General features: G+C 37.6%; 1 protein-coding gene across 1 annotated transcript; it reads left to right on the top strand.

Moving 5' to 3' along the window:
• The first annotated feature begins 829 nt into the window (after window positions 1–829).
• Window positions 830–3,800, top strand: LOC148917166 (protein DJ-1 homolog D-like). The gene is made up of 3 exons (XM_089052914.1): window positions 830–895; window positions 1,901–2,263; window positions 3,483–3,800. Exons 1-3 carry the CDS (start codon window positions 836–838, stop codon window positions 3,669–3,671), a joined length of 612 nt encoding a protein of 203 aa, XP_088909040.1. The 5' UTR covers window positions 830–835; the 3' UTR covers window positions 3,672–3,800.
• Window positions 3,801–20,569: the final 16,769 nt, after the last annotated feature.

Here is a 20,569-nt window from a genome sequence, read left to right as displayed (position 1 = left end):
GAGGTTTTGAGCAGCTTAAGGAATTTTGTGAGGGCATGTGGTCAGATTCTGAGGCAAAGAGATTTTGCAGACAAACTCATCCATTTTCTCTGCTTGGTTTTGTGTTTCAAGTGAATTTCTTTATGAAGTCCGAGTACAGAGGAGGTCAAGGAGAGGACATTGGAGATGTATGTCTTCACCTTCACTCCCCTCAGTAGTAGGTAAAAAGAATATTTCTTTAAAAGATATTCCTAGTTGAAACCATCTATTTTCTATTTGTATATGTATAATCTTGTACCGCATGAGAAAAAATACTAACTATATTTGCATATCTATGACAACATTCACATGTGTCGTTAATTTTTCAAATAGGACTATCCGTTAACCGATTTAATAAGAATTTCTATCGTTATGTGAACATTTCCAAATAATGCAAAGGATTCCAAAATTATTAAACACTGCTCAAATGCCCAAGAATCATATCCATATTGAATTTGGTTTTATCTGAGCATCAAGGTGAAGATCGTACATGAAATGAAACAAAACATGAAATATCACTACATAAGGTCCAAATATCACCACTTAAAACTAACAAGAACAGTAGAAACATTCTCAATACATTGTTAACTGCCTATTTAACTAAGGATGTTCATTTTTTTTTTATTTTTTATTTTTTAAAGACTAATGATATTCCTTTGCACTGTTAAGGCCCAGCTTCTCAATTTCTCTTTCAGGTTGCCTTTTGATCCAAAGATGAAGTCTTTCACACAACCTTCTCAATTCCTTTGCACTGCGCAGCTCTACAAGTAGTATAGCCGCGCGGCTGTACGTTTAACATATTCTAATTAGGCTTTTCATGAAGGCACTAGGAGGTAACATAACTGGTTCAGATAGGAGGATCCTGTTTCTCTGTGGGGTAAGTTTTATTTTCCTTCGCAGTGCAATGAGAAATATGAAATTGTGATGCCGATCAATATTGAGCATATATAGTATCGAGATTTGCCCTTTTACAGATACTTCTGAAAGATAGTGAAAATAACCTGAATAGTCTTTACCAGATTTGCCGCAATTCTGGCGTGATAAGGTTCCATCATTCCTATGTGTTTTTTCAATGTTTTGGTGGTATGATTCATTGGTCTGCCTACCTGGGTCCGTTGCCCATTGGAATACTTGTTTGTCAGGTCATTTGTGTGAGTTGAGAACTTGTGAAAGTAAATCCAAACATGCTTACTGGTCATTTTTCAAGTTGTTTGAATTATGGATTCTAAACATGATACATAGACAAGTACATCCTTTATGAATTTTAAAAGACTTCTTTACTTTAATTTTCCGGAAAGTTGACTACTGAAGAATTTCAATTTCCCCCTTCCCCCAAAACTGAATACCTCCACCAATACCCGAGCCAATTAGGTCTCCAAATTCGAAATGCTACTACTGCCCTAGACCCATAAATTAGTTGCTGTCAGATTTCATAAGAACCTATTTTCTTGAAACCAGTTGTTTGTTTTCCCTTTAAAACCAAATCCTTTGAAGCATACCTAAACTTCTCTACCTACAATGCCAAAACTTATACAACTTGACAAACCTTAAAGCCCACTACGTTTTTTAAGCTGGTAATTTAACAGTGATAAGATGATCCATAAATCAAGATTGGCTACTTGACAAACCTTAAAGCCCACCAAATTCAAAATATTATTTTACTTGTCAATATCAATATTGATAAGCTGGTCCATAAATCAAGTTTGGCTACGTGTTATAATTCACTGTGAATCTAGTAAACCCCTTGACAAGAACATTAAAGCTGCATGTTGTTTGTTTATGAACTAATTGTTATCTACGTATTATTCCTGTCAATGATCAAAATTTTATATTTCTCACAGTTACTAAGCATCATTCACTTTCTCTCCCTCAACACTTGTAGGACTTCATGGAAGATTATGAGGTAATTGTGCCTTTTCAATCTCTTCAAGCTCTAGGATGCCATGTTGATGCAGTTTGCCCCAAGAAGAAAGCTGGTGAAATCTGTGCAACTGCTGTCCATGATTTTGAAGGTGACCAAACATACAGTGAGAATCCGGGCCATAATTTCACTTTAACAGCTGACTTTGAAGCTCTATATGTCTCAAGTTATGATGCTCTTGTAATCCCTGGAGGTCGAGCCCCAGAATATTTGGCATTGGATGAGAAAGTTATTATATTAGTGAAGCAAATTGTGGAAGCCAGGAAACCAATTGCATCCATCTGCCACGGGCAGCAGATTTTAGCTGCTGCTGGTGTTCTACAGGTAAGGCTACTCCCTTTAAGCCAGGCTACGCCTTTGTTTCCAGAAATTTGATCCGAATTTCAATTTGGTCCATATTCTTTAAGTTTCTCAATCAAATCCGACTATTTCCATATCGCTTCAATTTGGTGCGTCGTCAAACATAGTATTGATATTGTTAAAAATATTACTGACTTTCTATAATTCCATGTGATGCCACCAAAGGAATTGCTCCAATAATTGGGTTCAACTGAAACAAAGTGAAGCTGTAATCCCTGTTTAGGTGACACTGTAGTTTTATTGTATCTATAGCTCATCTTTTAATAGCGTTGGGTCCCATGTCGTTGGGATCAGTCCCATGCTGTCCAGAAGTTCAATAAGTTGATTTCTGAAACTAAATGAGTTGAAAGTGTACAAAATGCAGAAACAATAATATAAAGTTAATTTGTTAGGCACACAAACAAGGACGCAAAATCCTCATTAACAATCCAAAATCATATAACAAAATCGAGATTATAAATTTTGGAATTTTAAAGTCCAAGCATGATATGGTAGATATGGGAGATGCTACAATGAGGGGGATCTGAGTGGGGGGTTTGAGTGAGGGGTTCAATCCAACCATCCAACCATCCAATAATTAAAAAGGTTTTAAGTTCAAAATTTCCTTCATATTATTGGATAGTGGTATTGAACCCCTTACCCACAACCCCTCATTATAGCATTTCCGTGGTAGATATACATTTATTTGTGGATTTATTTGTTCTTTTACTCACTAGCAAAGCAATGTAGTTGATCGTAAATTTAAATGTTTGTTCTGTGGGTGTTGATGAGCGAGCTTGCCAGTTGGTGCATGAACATTTGTGCTGTAATATAAAAGTCAGAAGGTGTGTACTGTAATGCAGAATTCTCTGAAGGCATATATGCAGTAAAAATCTATGCTAGATGGAATGGTTAAGAATGGGGTAAAACAAGAAATTACCTAGTAAGGAAAACCAAAAGGCTTGGCTGAGCTAGGCAGTTTCAGTTTTTCAGAAGGTGTTAGGAAGAGTTAGGAGTATCATCAATTTTGAGAGGGTTGATTTACCAGAGTGAGTATTTTATGACAAGTAAAAAAGAAACCACCTTGAAGTTGTGATCTGTTTGCCTTTTGCTGATTCTTCTGATTGAGGGTTGATTTACTTATTTTCACATTATGAACTTTTTTTAATCATGTCCTAATTGTTGTTAACTGGCTAAATTTTAGGGAAAGAAATGTACTGCGTATCCAGCGGTTAAGCTTAATGCGGTTTTGTCGGGAGCAACATGGCTGGAACCTGATCCAGTAGATCTTTGCTTATCAGATGGAAATTTGGTTACTGGAGCAGCGTGGCCGGGCCACCCAAAGTTCATTTCTCAGTTGATGACATTGCTTGATATTCGAGTATCATTCTAGTTGCTGTTTACCGGGTCAGCTGCTTGCATGTACTACATGTAATTCATGAAAGAATAAGGCATGTATGTTGTGTTATGTTAAGGTGACGTTTGTATATATGAGGGAACAAGTGACACTCTGGTTTTGATATATGTATATGTCATGTTCCCTGCAAGTTTGGTATTGGATGAACAGTAAGAAAAGAGAACTAGCCAACAAAACCCAAACAAAAGGTTAAAAAATAAAGTTAGAAGCATAAAAGCTGGAAACAAAATAAAAGAAAAGAAAAAAGAACAGTGCATACACACCATGAGAACTAAACCGACAACCTGCAAATGTCTACTTAAAACAAAAATAAGAACATAACTACACAAAACTGAGTGTTTATTAGAAAACTTAAAAAACTAACTGAAACAAGAAAACAACTAAAAAGATCATGCTAAAACGAAAGCAAAACAAGAAATAACCATAAAAGGAAACAAAAGCCTGCTAAAACCAAGCTGCAGAAAAAACAAAGAAAACTGAAGACACAAAACCCACAAATCCACAGAACAAGAAAAATAAACACAATGACACAACAAAAGGAAAACAAAAGTAACAAAGAAAACACTAAGATGATCGTTCTAAATGTAACAACATAATATGTCCAACAAGGCAAAACTTATCTGGTGTTGTAGTAACCATCAAACCACAAGAAACTACTCCAGACTTATTTATTAACGTTGAAAACACCCAATAAAACCGTTAGTCATCAAATTTACTTTCTTTTATATGTTAGTTGTACTTTTCTTTCTCTTTAGCTGGTGGGCCCAGGGGTAGGAGTTCTTTGGAACGGTATGCTCTCAACTTTGGAACTGCAATGCTTGTAGAGGATCAAATGAACCGCCAACAATTGCTCCCAACTTTGGAACTGCCAAGGCTTGTATAGGGGCAAAAACCATGCAACAGAGAGGGAGGCTCCAAAAAGGAGGCGGCAACAAAGCAACTCTAACAGTAAAATATGAAGAAATGTGCAGAACAAAATTGTTGGTTTTTGGTATATTGAAAAACGTTTATTCAGAAGAGAGAAGAAAAACCAGAGAGAATGAGAAAATGTTCTGTATTTTTCTATATTGAGGTCTGAGCAAAAACCTGCTCTCATATACATGACATAAGGTGCCAAAATCAGGATCCTAAATTTTAGGATACAAGGACTCATCTCCTACCATTCATAATGATTGGAGGCTACGATTCTTACACCTAGGCTAGAGTCTGTTAACACAGTACAGCTAAGAAACAGACAAAAAAAAAAAAAAAAACAGCTGTAGAAATTATCCCAAAATAGCTAGAGTAGCTAACGGCTACTTCCCAAAAGGGAAAGTTCTTCAATTCTTCATTCTTCTCAGGAACAATCTGCAGGATTGTCATCTGCAGTTTCTTATTAAGCTCATGAGTAGCTTAATTCTCAACAGCCTCTCCTAAGCTGCTTCTGGCTTAACTCCAAGTTTCAACTTAGTTGATTAAATCTGTCTTTAGGCAGTGCCTTTGTAAAAATATCTGCAAGTTGTTCTTCACTTCTGCAGAATTTCATGTCAATCACTTCTTCTTGTAGAGCCTCCCTTATGAAATGATACCTCCTGTTTATGTGTCTAGTCCTTTGATGAAAAACTGGATTCTTGGCCATAGAAATTGCTGACATATTGTCACAGAAAAGAGGTGTTGCCTCAGTTTGCATTTCACCAAAATCATCAAGGACAAACCTTAACCAAATAGCCTGTGTTGTTGCCTCGATGTCGAGACATACTCAGCTTCACTGTTGATAGTGCCACTGTATTTTGTTTCACAGAGGCCCAAGAGAATGCTCCACTTCCAAAGCTGAATGCATAGCCAGAAGTGCTCCTGCTATCATCCTCACTACCTGCCCAATCTGCATCACAGAATCCAATGAGAATTGCAGACTTATCCTTCACATACTCAATGCCATAGTTGAGAGTTCCTTGCACATATCTTAGGACCCTTCTTGCAACTCCCATATGCTTCTTTGTAGGACTAGTCATAAACCTTGACAGCAAACTGGCAGCATACATCAAATCTGGTCTAGTTGCTGTTAAGTATAGTAGACTTCCTACTATCTTTCTATAGAGTCCTTCATCAGCTAAGTCACTTCCATCCACTTTCTTGAGTCTCTCACCAGTAGGCAATGGAATGGATACTGGTTTGCAATCTTCAAGCCCAAACTTCACAAGCAAGGATTTGGCATACTTGCTTTGATGAATGAAAACCCCTTGATCAGTTTGTAGTATTCCCATGCCCAAGAAGTGATGAAGGAGTCCAAGGTCTGACATTTCATATCTCTGCATCATCTCCCTTTTAAACTCAGCAAGCATCCTCTCACTGTTTCCAGTATAAACAATGTCATCAACATAGATTGAGACAATGATTAAACCTCCTTCATTATCAGATCTAGTGTACAGAGTAGCTTCACTAATGCTTCTTTTGAACTTGCACATAGATAAATATGCATCAATCTCACTGTACCAGGCTCTAGAGCCTGCTTAAGTCCATACAAGGCTTTTTTCAGCTTGTAAACCTTGTGACTTCCATTTTTCAGTTCAAAACCCTCAGGCTGCTCTACATATACTTCCTCATCAAGCACACCATTTAGGAATGCTGACTTGACATCTAACTGAAACAACTTCCATCCCTTTTGTGCTGCAAGAGCAATGAGAGTTCGAATTGTGTCTAACCTTGCAACTGGTGCAAAGGTTTCATTGTAGTCAATTCCAGGTTTCTGTGCATACCCTTTTGCTACAAGTCTGGCCTTATGTTTTTGAACTGTTCCATCCAAATTAAGCTTGGTTTTAAACACCCACTTCACACCTATAACAGGTTTATCTGCTGGTCTCTCAACCAATTCCCAGGTATTGTTCTTCTCTATCATTTCCAACTCAGCATTCATAGCTTCTTGCCAAGCTAAATCACCAGCTGCTTCTTGATAGTTCTCTGGTTCAATGATACACATGTGGCATCTTGCATATATGTCTTCCAGAGTTCTCAACTTCACTGGAGTAGAGCTAGGTGTAGAAGCTTGACTGTTATTTCCTACTGAAACACCAACAGTTGTGTTTGAGTGAGAGCTGCCACCATTATCAAACTGAGTTGTTTCAGTTTGTTCTTCACCAAATTCAGTTTCTATTTCATTTCCTCCAAGGTTGAATGGTATTGGAACAGATTCCTCTTGATCACTCTTCCAATTCCATGCCTTGTCCTCATTGAAAATTACACTCCTTGAGAGCACAATTTTCTTAGATTGCAAGTCATACACTCTGTAACCCTTTTCACAGCTTCCATATCCCATAAAAACTCCCTTTCTAGCCTTGTCATCAAACTTCTGCCTCAAGGGTGATGGAACATGAGTATAACAGATACAACCAAACACTTTCAGATGCTTGATTCCTGGCTTTCTTCCTGTGAATGCTTCGAATGGTGTTTTACTTAGCACAGATGTTGTAAAACATCTGTTTTGGAGATACACAGCTATACTTACAGCTTCTGCCCAAAAAATCACAGGGATTCCTTTCTCTGTCATCATGGATCTTGCCATCTCACATATTGTTCTATTTCTCCTCTCAGCAACTCCATTTTGCTGAGGAGAGTAGGCAATGGTTAATTGCCTCTCCATTCCCATGCTTGCACAGAATTCTTGAAACTCATGTGAGGTATATTCACCACCTCTATCACTCCTTAGTTTTTTCAAACTAAATCCACTTTGCAATTCAACAAAGGCTTTGAATTTCTTGAACACATTAAAGGTATCAGATTTGTTTCTGAGAAAGTATACCCAGCACATTCTTGAAAAATCATCAATGAATGTGATGAAGTACCTATTTCCACCAATTGACTCATTTTGCATTGGTCCACACAAGTCTGTGTGCACTAATTCCAGTGGACAGCTTGCTCTCCATGCTCCCTCTTTGTCAAACTTCTCTCTGTGATGTTTTCCTGAAACACAACCTTCACACACATCCTTCATTTCGGTTAACACAGGTAGTCCAGCCACCATTTCCATCTGCTGCATTTTTTTCATGCTAACAAAATTCAAATGTCCAAGTCTTCTATGCCAGATCCAAGAATCTTCAATCACTGATGCTTTTCTAGCTGCAGGTGTCATAGATTCTAGTGAGAGAGGGAAGCATCTATTTCCTCCCATGACCACTTTAGCTACAACATTGTTGAGGCTGCCATCATCAAAAATAACTGCCATGTTACCCCCAAATAGGACATAGTAACCATGCTCCATCATTTGGCCTACACTCAATAGATTCTCATCCAAGCCCGGAACAAGCAACACTTCATGTATATACCTTCTCCCATGTTGAGTTTCAACTACTAGAGTGCCTTTTCCAGTTGCTTGTACAAGATCTCCAGTGCCCATTTTAACTTTGCAAGTCACAGTCCTGTCAATGTTTATTAACACAGACTCTTGAGAAGTCATGTGGTTGCTGCAGGCGCTGTCCACAAACCATACACTTCCATTTTTCACACTTGCAGAGTGGCAAGCATAGAACATGGTGCCTGTGATTACCTCTTCCTCCTTTGCACAGTTAGCCACCTGCTTGTTGCCTTCACAGTCTTTTGCAGTATGACCAAACCTATTACATTTTCCACATCTAGGTTTGCCTTTGTGCCTGCACACACCAAAATGATACTTTTGACAGACTTGGCATTGTGGTTTCACACTTCCTTGACTGCTGCTACCTTGCTTGTTCTGAGAATTGAAACTATTGTTCCAATTTCCTCCAGCATTGTTATTCCAGCTTGAGCCATTGTTATTTTGAGACCAATTTGATCCCTTTTTGTCTTGTCCCTGCCACTTTTGATTTGGTCTACTCTGTGAGCCCTTATTAGAGCCATGAACTTGGTTATTTCCAACCTTGAGGCTACTAAAAGCTCTCTCAGTTCCAGCCACTTTATCTCTTTCATCATGTGTCTTCCCTTTTATCATAAACTTTGACAGAGGCAATGACCTCTTCAACTCTAAGAACATCAAGGTCTCGAGTTTCTTCAATAATAGACACAATGGATTTATATCTTCTACTTAGACTCATCAAAAGTTTTTGCACAATTCTTGTTTCAGTCACATCTTCACCAAGAGATTTCAGATTATTCACAGTTCCAAAAAATCTAGCCAAATAGCTATCTAAGCTTTCACCATCACCATTCTCATATACTCAAAATCTGCTCTAACAGCTTGAAGTTTTACAGCTCTTACCTTTTTTCTCCTCTGAACTCTCTCCTCAAGACATCCCAAGCTCCTTTTGCAGTCTTTTCATTTCTGATGCGAGGGAAGAGCTCATCAGTTAAGGCTCCTTGAATGAGACTCAGTGCCTTGGCATTTTTGATTCTGTCTTCTCTGGAGATAGTAGGTGCTTCTGCTGGAATTTGCTCAGCTTCACTTCCTTCACCTCCAGAGTCTTCTTCCTCTTCAATAACTAGCTGAGGTTGAACTCCGACCTCAACTACATCCCATAGATCATGTGCTATGAGGATGGTCTCCATTTTGACAGCCCAAAAATCATAGTTTGCACCATCAAACTGTGGAGTTCGTAGATCTCCACCTGAAGAACCTGATCCCACCATTTTCCTAGCGAGTCTTAGTGAACCAAACAATAAAAGAGCAACCTTTATCCCTTTTGGGAATTTTTCAGGAAAGCTCTCTCTCTCACACCACGCCTCTTTGGATCTGTACTCAAGAGCTCGATAATATGTTGGTTTTGGTATATTGAAAAAGTTTATTCAAGAGAGAAGAAAACCAGAGAGAATGAGAAAATGTTCAGTATTTTTCTATATTGAGGTCTGAGTAAAAACCTGCTCTCATATACATGACATAAGGTGCCAAAATCAGGATCCTAAATTTTAGGATACAAGGACTCATCTCCTACCATTCATAATGATTGGAGGCTACGATTCTTACACCTAGGCTAGAGTCTGTTAACACAAGATACAGCTAAGAAACAGACAAAAAAAAAAACAGCTGTAGAAATTATCCCAAAATAGCTAGAGTAGCTAACGGCTACTTCCCAAAAGGGAAAGTTCTTCAATTCTTCATTCTTCTCAGGAACAATCTGCAAGATTGTCATCTGCAGTTTCTTATTAAGCTCAGTGAGTAGCTTAATTCTCAACAAAAATCCCATACCACTAATGGAAGAGGAACCAATTAGATGACGTATGATCATCGACAATCACAAGCAACAAAAATATAGTACGTAAAGAACATTCATGCAAAAATAAAACTTTTAGATGTTATGCTGCCCAAACAAGGACTTAGGGGGGGACCAATATTATCCTCTCACGAAACTGTGAAACAAGAGCAAGAAATAAGAAACACAATTGTGAAATCAATACCAAATGAAAAAGAATAATACGTTAATGGTCAATGACCAAAGCAAACAAGATAGAGTGGTCGCAGACAGAATCTCCTCAATTTTCCATCAAAGACAATTCCCACGGGAGCCACCACACATACGCAGATCTACATGTGAGTGTGGCGATCCGACTGTGCGGAGACGGAGAAACATAGAAAACAGAGAGTAAGAGAAACATAGAAACTAAAACTGAAACAGCACTTCGATTCATCTCCAGTATATTGACGTTCTTAATCAAAGTTGTGATACTAAAACCCAAAACCAAAAGGTGGAATAGTTCTGCAGTTGGTGGAATTGGGAAGGCAATGGGTGGTTCCCGAGAGGATAAGTCTGTGTTGAAACATCTCTGGGTTATCTGTTGTTGTTCGGAAATCTTCTTTACAAGTTAAATCCTTGAACACACTCACTCATATTGTTAATATTACTGAATAAATGATCTAGACAGGGGCTAGGAGGGCTAGGTGGTTGCTAGGCTGGCGTTAGGTCGTCCTAGGCGGTTCAGGCGTGCTCTAGCGCCTAGAAAGAAGAAAAAAAAACCATTTTGGAATCTCCAAGGTTAGGGACGAGATGACGATATGCTATGTGAGAGAGAGAGAGAGAGATATATATATATATATATATATACAGAGAGCTTCCATTGAGGGATCCCTCAAATAAGCTTATTTGAGGGACACCTCTTGTAGGCCCCACTCCGGATTGTATTTCACTAATTCAAACCATTTATTTTGTACATACTCATTCAAAGATCATCTCTACAAAAAATTACTTGAATCCGATATCATTTGACCACTCATTTGAGTTATAGAAATTTTAGTATTTTCTTGAAGCATCGTGTTCATTGATTTTGTAAGACACAATTGGATGTCGAAACGGTTTCTGATTTGTCTAATTTTTTGTAAGGATGATCTATGAATGAAAACTTTAAAAATAGATGGTTTGGATCATTGGGAACAACTTTGTAGGTTACCCTAAAGGGCGTCCCTCAAATAAAATTATTTGAGGGATCCCTCAATAGAAGGAGACTGTATATATATAAGCATTGAAGAAGAAAGGTCACCGGTTATGTCTAAGTGAGAGAGAGGGGCTAGAAGATGGCTCGTGTTCCAATGAATTCAAGGAGATCCATTTTGTCTTGAAGTCATTTTATTAGTACAGCCGCACGGCTATACCTTTAAATATTCTAGTACAGCCGCACGGCTATACCTTCGAGATATTCTATTTACAGTATAGCCGCGCGGCTGCACTCTTTAATAATTCTATTTATGCGCCACGTGTCAAAAGTAGTCTACTTAAAAAGAAAATTTTAAAACACCGAGTATATATGTGTGTGTATATATATATATTATGGGATCCTTTTTTTCTTTAAATTTTTTCCCCGATTTTCGTTTATTGATAAGAATAGTTTATAACATTATCCATTACTATCTGGCTTGGATAAGAACTGATCCAGGTAGTTAATGGCAAGGTATGGTATGAAAGGGTCAAGGTTGCAAGAATATTGTGCCTCGTAAATTATGAGAAGTTTAGACCAATATGCAAGAAGAGAGAAATTAACTGAAGAAACAGAGCTCACAAGTATTCTTTTCTATTTCATTTTTTACCTGTAAAACAAGAGAAATGGCTTCTGAGGCAAAGATGTTTTGAGCAGCTTAAGGAATTTTGTGAGGGCATGTGGTCAGATTCTGAGGCAAAGAGATTTGAAGACCAAACTCATCCATTTTCTCTGCTTGGTTTTGTGTTTCAAGTGAATTTGTTTATGAAGTCTGAGTAAAGAGGAGGTCAAGGAGAGGACATTGGATATGTATGTCTTCACCTTCACTCCCCTCAGTAGTAAATAAAAAGAATATTTCTTTAAAAGATATTCCTAGTTGAAACCATCTATTTTTCTATTTGTATATGTATAATCTTGTACCGCATGAGAAAAAATACTAACTATATTTGCATATCTATGACAACATTCACATGTGTCGTTAATTTTTCGAACAGGATTATCTGTTAACCGATCTAATAAGAATTTCTATCGTTATGTGAACATTTCCAGATAATGCAAAGGATTCCAAAATTATAAAACACTGCTCAAATGCCCAAGAATCATATCCATACTGAATTTGGTTTTATCTGAGCATCAAGGTGAAGATCATACATGAAATGAAACAAAACATGAAATATCACTACATAAGGTCCAAATATCACCACTTAAAACTAACAAGAACAGTAGAATCATTCTCAATACATTGTTAACTGCCTATTTAACTAAGGATGTTCTCTTTTCTTTTTTTTTTCTTTTTTTAAAGACTAATGATATTCCTTTGCACTGTTAAGGGCCAGCTTCTCAATTTCTCTTTCAGGTTGCCTTTTTTATCCAAAGATTAAGTCTTTCACACAACCTTCAGCAGACTCTGTCGCCCTCTTAATCTGCCATCACAACTTTGTGCCATTAGCCTTCGAAACACTTAACGTACACCAAGTATAGAAATTATTCAACAAAACTGATATCTATCAAAAGAACCTATGACAATCGCCAATTACCAATGAAGAAATTGAAGGTTTTCTAAGACAGAGGAAAAAGGAACATGAACACAGAGAAGAATCTCAGCTCAGCTAAAGGCATCCTGCCTTATAATATAGATGGTGAGACAAAACATGCTTTACGTTAAACAATCTAGTCTTTAACTACCTAATAATACCTCAGCACTAATCTTAGCCATAATCTGTTTCAAAGGCCAAGATGCTATCCTTACAGACAGAAACAACAAATTTTTTAAAAAGACAATCAACAGCACCTCTAGCAGGCAAGGTACTTTGCAATAACGGACTACTTTCATGTCTGCACCTATTTCTAAATTCTAACTCGGAAAATTTGTCACTATTCCATTGAGCATCATATAGTTCTAGTTTCATGAACACTCCTACAAGCAGTCCACTACACAAACTGGTTCACATTATAATTTTGATAATGAGATATGGTAACAGGAGAGACGTCGTATAGCAAAATCAGTTCAAATCACATAACCCAAATTTGGTCCACAACTAGCAACTCAAGTTCAAGCCCAAAATCTAAGACCCCAAAATTTTGAACTAAAAGTGCCAACAAGAAGAGAAAATTGTAACCCCAAGACTAATTTTCATTTTCTCCCTACCATTTCTTAACAAGATCCAGTAGTAATTTTACAAAAAGTGTCACGTCCCAGACCCGGGGGTCGGTGGAAATCCCGCTCCCGGTGCGTGAGTAAAGAAAATACAAACTAAAATAAAATAAATAGAAAGCCGAAACATTTGGTTTAAAATAAACTTCTTTAAAAACTTTTAAGAATATGGATTCTCACAATCTACCCTCCTTAAAGAAATTTCGTCCTCGAAATTTAAAAAGAAAAACTTACTAGAATCAGAGAAAAATTTATGGGTACTTCTTATGCATTTCAGTTTCTAATTCCCATGTAACCAAAGAACTTTGACCAATGGTTTTTTTTTTTTTTTTTTTTTTTTTTGGATTAAGTGTAGGCAACATGACAATGATGAAAATGGTAGTATGAGGGTAATACTAGCCATTCAGGATATGACCTATGCTATTCGTGAAACAAATCCAAATAACTATGAGCCCCATTAGGAAACTTAGGACGATCAATTAATGAGGATTCAAGGAGAATTTCGTAAGGCACGGCCACCTATGTTCAAGGGTGATCCAAACCCTACGGCAGCATAAGTATGGTTAAGACAAATAAGGAGAAAGATGAATGAACAAAGAGTTCCTAGAGACCTGAGAATGACCATTGCTTCTACCTATTTGGAAGGACAAGCTTATCATTAGTTGGAATTTGACTTGGCTATGCTTGATGTTAAGAATGCAACTTAAGTTCATTTCAAACCCTATTTCGGCTTTCTTTTCATTTTATTTTATTTTATTTATTTTCTCACGCACCGGGCGAGATTTCCACAGACCGGGTCCGAGACGTGACAGAAAGAAATCACCTGAAGAACAAAGAACATACAGGGTCGAGAGCATAGGGCTCAAAGCCATAATCAGCAGCCAAAGAGTAAAAGTACAGACTTTGACACTTGTTCAAATCTGAACTTAAGCGTCGAGGTCTTTTAAGAGTCATTATATAAAGTTATTTTTGCCTATGTCTATATACTAAGAGAAAAACAAATCTGAACTTGTCTTAACCACTTGAGCTACAAGCCTTTTGAATATATATTGTTTCTCACATTACTTATTTCCCCAAATCACAATTTGGCACATTTGTAAAAATAATTTTATCAACAACACAAAGAAAAATATTTGCACACCTATCAAACTGAATTTTGCAGGAAAATAGGAGGCAAATTCCCACCATAAAAGCTTGAAATACTTAGCCAAATAATTGATAAGCAGAACAATGGCCATGTTGCATTACTTTCCAAAATGCCTATAGACCATTTACTATTCAAAACCGGATATTAAGAAACTGAAAAGGAAAATGCAGGGGCTGTGTATCTCAGTAGCATACTAGCAAATCAGTTTAATAAGCTAGTTTCCCTCCAAAGCATTCATGGGTAAAGAGAAATCTCATATACCTGTAATGCATCATGTATGCTGCTTGCCACTGGTTTGCCTCAAAAGGAAGCGGAGCGGGTGAGCCTTGGCTTGGCTATCTTCTTGTCCTCTTCAAGAGAGATTAGTGAAAGATTGGCTGGGTTCTTGATCATCAGTTTAGCTACTAGATATCCTGAGATGCTCCAAGTCTGGTGCTTCCTCGCTTGCTTCCAGATATATCTCCCGACTTGCCGTCATAGTATTCTGCCACTCGTCTTTTGAGAGCCGCTGCTCCACCTATTCAATTGCTCTCTCAGCAGTCTGAGGCCTCCCCGTCTTGATACATGCTGCAGTAAGCAACCACAGCAGTGCTACAAGACAGATGCAACAACATTAACCAATTGTTTTAGAACAAACACATAAGTCAGAATTCTGTGAACAAGCATCAAAATATCATGAATAGCACAACCATTTGGCATGCTTTCCCAAATTACATTCAGAAATGTATCCCACAACATTTATATACCAGAAGATTTCGATTGGAAAAGTGGTTACAATTAGCAAATAAAGACGTTTAAAATAAAAGATACTATGTCAGGTAAGTAGTACTTGTAGCCTAGTTTACTAAATAAAAACAATAACTACCCTACTCATATAAAGTGGGTACTAATGTTCATGAAATGTAATTGAAAGGTCTCAGTCAAATAGAACTAGCATTAGGCTTCAAGTAGAAAAATAGAACTGCAAATTGTAATATCAAGCAAATAGACACAGGGGACATTATCTGAAAGATTTACAAATCAACGGAAACTAACAAAACCAGCCTTGAGCCACCGATATTTAAGCAAAAACCTTTATACTTTAATGGTGAAAATGACTACTAGAGGTGCTGAAATGAATAGACATAGCACGTAACAGAGACGAATCAAAACAAGACATGAACAAAAAGAACAGAAAAGATAAAGAGCTAATGCAAATAGCATATTGTGATAACACCATCTCCATGAGACTTACTTGCCCAAGAGCCACCATTGTGATAACTCCATGAAACTTCTCTGGGTTATCTGTTGTTGTTCGGAAATCTTCTTTGCAAGTTAAATCATTGAACACACTCACTCATATTGTTAATATTACTGGATAAATGGCCTAGGTGGGCTAGGTTGGGGCTAGGCAGGCTAGGCAGTCTAGGCGGTTGCTAGGCGGTCACTAGGTGGGAGCTAGGTGGTCTAGGCGGGCGCTAAGCGGTCACGGCAGGGCGCTAGGCAGTCTAGGCGTTCTAGGCAGGCGCTAGCGCCTACAAAAAAAGAAGAAGCCATTTTGGAACCTCCAAGGACAAGGACGAGATGACGATGGTGCTATAAGAGAGAGAGAGAGAGAGAGAGAGAGAGAGAGAGAGAGAGAGATGAGGATTGAAGAAGAGAGGTTGCCGGTTATGTCCGAGCGAGAGAGAGGGGCTAGAAGACGGCTCGTGTTCGAATGAATTCAAGGAGATCCATTCTATCTCATAGTCATTATATTTTATTTATAATGTATAGCCGCACGGCTATACGGTTAGATATTCTGGTCACCTAATTTGTAGTAATGATCCCTCAATTATACTTTGAGTTACATTTTGGTCACTCAATTCCAAAAACTAGTTATAGAGGTCACTCAATTAGGTGTAGTGTTGCACCATTAGTCCCTACCGTTAGAGAAACTTGACGGTAGGAACTACTGGTGCAACACAACACCTAATTGAGTGACTTCTGCAACTAATATTTGAGTTGAGTGACCAAAATGTAACTCCGAGTACAGTTGAGAGACCATTGTTACAAATAACTCATTAATATATATTCAATTAATCAAAACATCGGCCTTGGGCCTTGGGGCTCTTGGGCTCTTGGTGGATGCTCTAAAGACAATTGGGCAGAAAATATGAAATAAGAACCATGTCGTGTTTAGCACAATAAAAAACACAACGAATAATACACAAACATTAAGGCCTCATTTGTTAGACAAGATTAGGATTGGACCAAAAAAGATTAGGACTGGGCAATTTAGCACTAATTCTGTCTTCAGCCGAACAATGATTTTCTAAAAACTTGAATTAAGTATGATTAAAAGCTCACAAACTGGCCTTAATTAACAAGACACTCCTCAAACTTGATGTGAGAAAACCTCAACCTTTCAACTATCGTCTTCTTCTCTTCAACCAATATCGCTTGTATAAAAAAAATATTTTAAAAACCAATTTACCTAATATGTATATAGACTTATTTACAACAATGCCCCAAAACTGCTAAAATATGAAAATACAACTTCTATATGTTGTGTTAATTCTTCTCTCCAGTACTAATTGTACAAGTAATATTGGTTTACACACTAACTAGAAGTGTTTTTTTTTTTTTTTGGGAACTACACTAATACTAATTATTTTTTAAACTATTCCACCTTTGGCCCAACTCAATTAAAAAAAAAAATTATGGATAAATAACAATATTGCGTAAATAAAGTTTTCTTTAAAGAAACTCATCAAGTTGGGTTTGGGAACTTATGAACCAAGAAAATACTACTACATAAGGGTTTATATTTTTCTTCTTGAAAAAAAAAAAAGCTGTCACTTGTCAATCGGATTTGGAGACTTGTAAACCAAGAAATCCTAGTCCTAGTCCTAATCCAATTCCCAATTCTAATTCTAATCGTATTTGGTTTAGATTCTGAAGTCTCTCCCCTATATATACATAGGTCTCTTTAGAATAAAAAACCAATCTTATTTCTCTTCTTGTTGAGTTCGATCTTCTAAGGCTTCTCGGCGTTCAATTTTGTTGTTTTGTTGTTTTGCTTCTATATCCATGGCTTCCAACGATGAAATTAGAAAACCAATCGAGTCACTGATAATGCCTTCCATATCCCCCCTTGAGTTTTTCCTCGTCACCAAACCAAAATCCGATTGGTACGAAAATATGGATGATGATTATTATTATGAGGAGGAGAAGGAGTATGATGATGATGATGATGGTGTTTCCACACTCCTTGACCAATTTAATCAACTTTTCATGAAAACAAAGCCTTCAAATAATTCATGCACAACCCATGTACACGAACACGAGGGTGACAGGCCCAAAAGCGATGATTATACTGTGTCTCTAGATGGTTTAAATCCAACCCTTCATCAACATCAAGATCTGCACCCACCAAGATCTGCATCTTACTTTGAGTGCAACATGTGCATGAAAATGGCAAGAGAGCCAGTTGTGACTGCTTGTGGGCATTTGTATTGTAGGCCTTGTTTGTACAGTTACAGCTCTCAAAAGGAGGAGTGTCTTGTCTGCAAGAGTAAAGTGTTTAATTCTTTGATCACTCCTATTTACAACTGCAGAGACCTCAACTCTGGCTTCAATGTGCCACCAAGAACAAGTTCAAGAGCCCAGCAAGCCATCTCACGTATCAAGCAATGGCAAAATAAAGATTTCTCTGTCGAAGAAGGTCATCAAATAGTGGGGGAATTAATATCCCATTTGCAAGTCTTGGCTGAAGAGCGTCTCGTTCCTCGATCTGTTTATCATTCTGGACTTGTCTCAGCTCAAGAATTCAAACAAGCTGCAGATAAGTGGGAGACAATGCGTGTCTCTATTGAACATCTACAGAAAAGCAGATCTCAGTGTTCTGCTCAAAACTTAGAATTGCAAGGTCTGAGAAACCAAGCTCAAGAGGTAGAGGCTCAGATTGCTAAACTGCAAACAGACCTCAAAACTATCAGAAATAAGGAAAAAGAGGTGCATCTTCAACTTCAAACCAATCTCAAAAAATCCTGGGAGCTACAAAAACAGATCACCACCACTGCTCAACCCAGATTAGAAAAATCGTATGTTACTATCTTGAAGGGTTCAACACTCCGGGCAGGTATGGATGCCAAATTTAAATTCCTCAAAGTCATCTTGACTAGTCTTGTACTGTAATTTTGATATAAGAGCATCTACAATGGGCTCCCTATAATTTATTATTGCTTTGTTTTATGTATATTTTAAACTTTTAATTAATATTAATTATTTTTATATAGAGATGAAGTAATTATATTGAATCAAAAAATAATTATAGTATTTATGACTTTTGATTGGAGTATGATTGGAGTTCAAATTTTATAAAGAGTTCCTAAAATAGCTTTTGTGTATTTTTAGCTATATTTTAACTAAAAAATTGAGAGTGCTCTAATCCAATGAAATATGAAATTTATCGTCTTTCTGCCTTAACCACAACTTGGTTTCTTGCATTGATGAAAAGAGTTACTTTACAACCGTATGTATGGCTTAAGCAATATTAAGTGCCCGTTTGAAGTTGATTATTTAGAGTGAACGTGATTTTTTTAAAAAATTTGAAAATTCTTGTCCGATTGGTAACCTATGAGAAAACAATAGGGTAATTCTATATGAACCCCATAAATTACTCTTTACACCCCATAATTTTTTACACCCCACTAAATTTTAATAAAATTTCAAATTACTCATTAAACCCCTTTTTTTTCCCTAAATTGCCCTCATAAACCCCATTCCCTAACCACCCACTGAAAACCCCCTTCCCTTTCAGCCACACCCCATCTGAAATCAAACCCCACCCCATCTAATATCCAGCCACACCCCACCGAAAATTCTCTCCTCTTGCAGACACACCCCATCGCACACCCCATCCCATTTACACCAACCTCCATCGCAGAACCATCGAAGAAGCCTTTGCCATTGCCTGCATCGTAGAACATCGAAGAACCCTCTCTTGCCATCGCAGATCTTTGCTCACCATCGAAGATGCCCTTTGCCATCGCCTCCAGCAAACCTGAACCATCTCTGAAACATAACCATCACACCCATCTCCATCTCTGCAAACCCAAAAGCCATTGAAGCTCAAGTTCTCACAAATCCTTATTCAAGGTTTGATTTCAAATTTGATTTATATATTTACGTTTCTAAGTGTTGATTAAGCCTACATTTGATTTCACTTTTGAAAAGCCAAAGTCTGATACTGATTTTGATTTCGATTTCAAGGTTCTGGGTAGTTCGAACCTGATTTTACGAAATTGAATTCTAGTTTCGGTGGATTGCCACCGAAATGATTACATTTCTTCAGTGGTAGTCCACCGAATTGAACTTGTACTTTCGGTGGGTTACCACCGAAATTGTTACCTTGTTTCGGTGGTAGTCCACCGAATCTGCTTTCTATTTTTCAGGGGACTCCCACCAAATTTCTTTCGGTTTTTCAGTGGTACTCCACCAAATATGTATTCTTTTTTCAGTGATTGTCCACCGAATTTATTTCCGTTTTTCAGTGATTATGTACCAAATACGTTACTGAGTGTGTACTTAATATTTTTTATTTTTAGATATGAAGAGGATTCGTAGGGGTACTACTGAAGCTTCATCATCACGACCTAATAGACAACGTCACACGGCCTCAGCGAGGAGACAGAGAGCGGCTCCCCAAGATCACATTGAGGATACTACAGAGGTTGAAGATGTAGTTCCTACTAATTATAGTAATGTTGACGCAGAGGTTGAAGATGTAGCTACTGCTCAGGATAGTAATGTTGAGGTACATGCCGAGCCTACTGAGCCATCTCGAGTAGGTCCCATTGATCCATCTTTACTTACGAGTTTTAAAACTCACATAGCAGCTACAATTTGGAATAACCAGGTAAGTCGTTTTATTGTGACAATAGAAGGTAGAATATAAATCTGGTTCATGGTAACTAACCTTAATTTTTTTTTTTTTGTTTAACTAGGAACGTGAGCCCCTTAGGTGCATGTCGAAAACATCTACCCTTCGTGAGTGGAATTGGTGGGGTAATCCAAATAATGGTATATTCAAAGGGTACATTCAGAGGTCTGGATTAGAGCACCTTATTAGGTATTCTTATCGGAATGCTGATAAGATTGTGGTGTCTACATTTGTTGAGAGGTGGCATCCCGAAACGAACACCTTTCACATGCCTTTTGGTGAGATGACCATTACATTGGATGATGTGTCATCTATTT

This window comes from Prunus mume, linkage group LG5, assembly GCF_029339155.1.
Source record: "Prunus mume cultivar Tortuosa linkage group LG5, ASM2933915v1, whole genome shotgun sequence".
Taxonomy (NCBI): domain Eukaryota; kingdom Viridiplantae; phylum Streptophyta; class Magnoliopsida; order Rosales; family Rosaceae; genus Prunus; species Prunus mume.
Note: the sequence above shows the minus strand (reverse complement) of the source record. Positions and strands in the feature narration are given on the sequence as shown.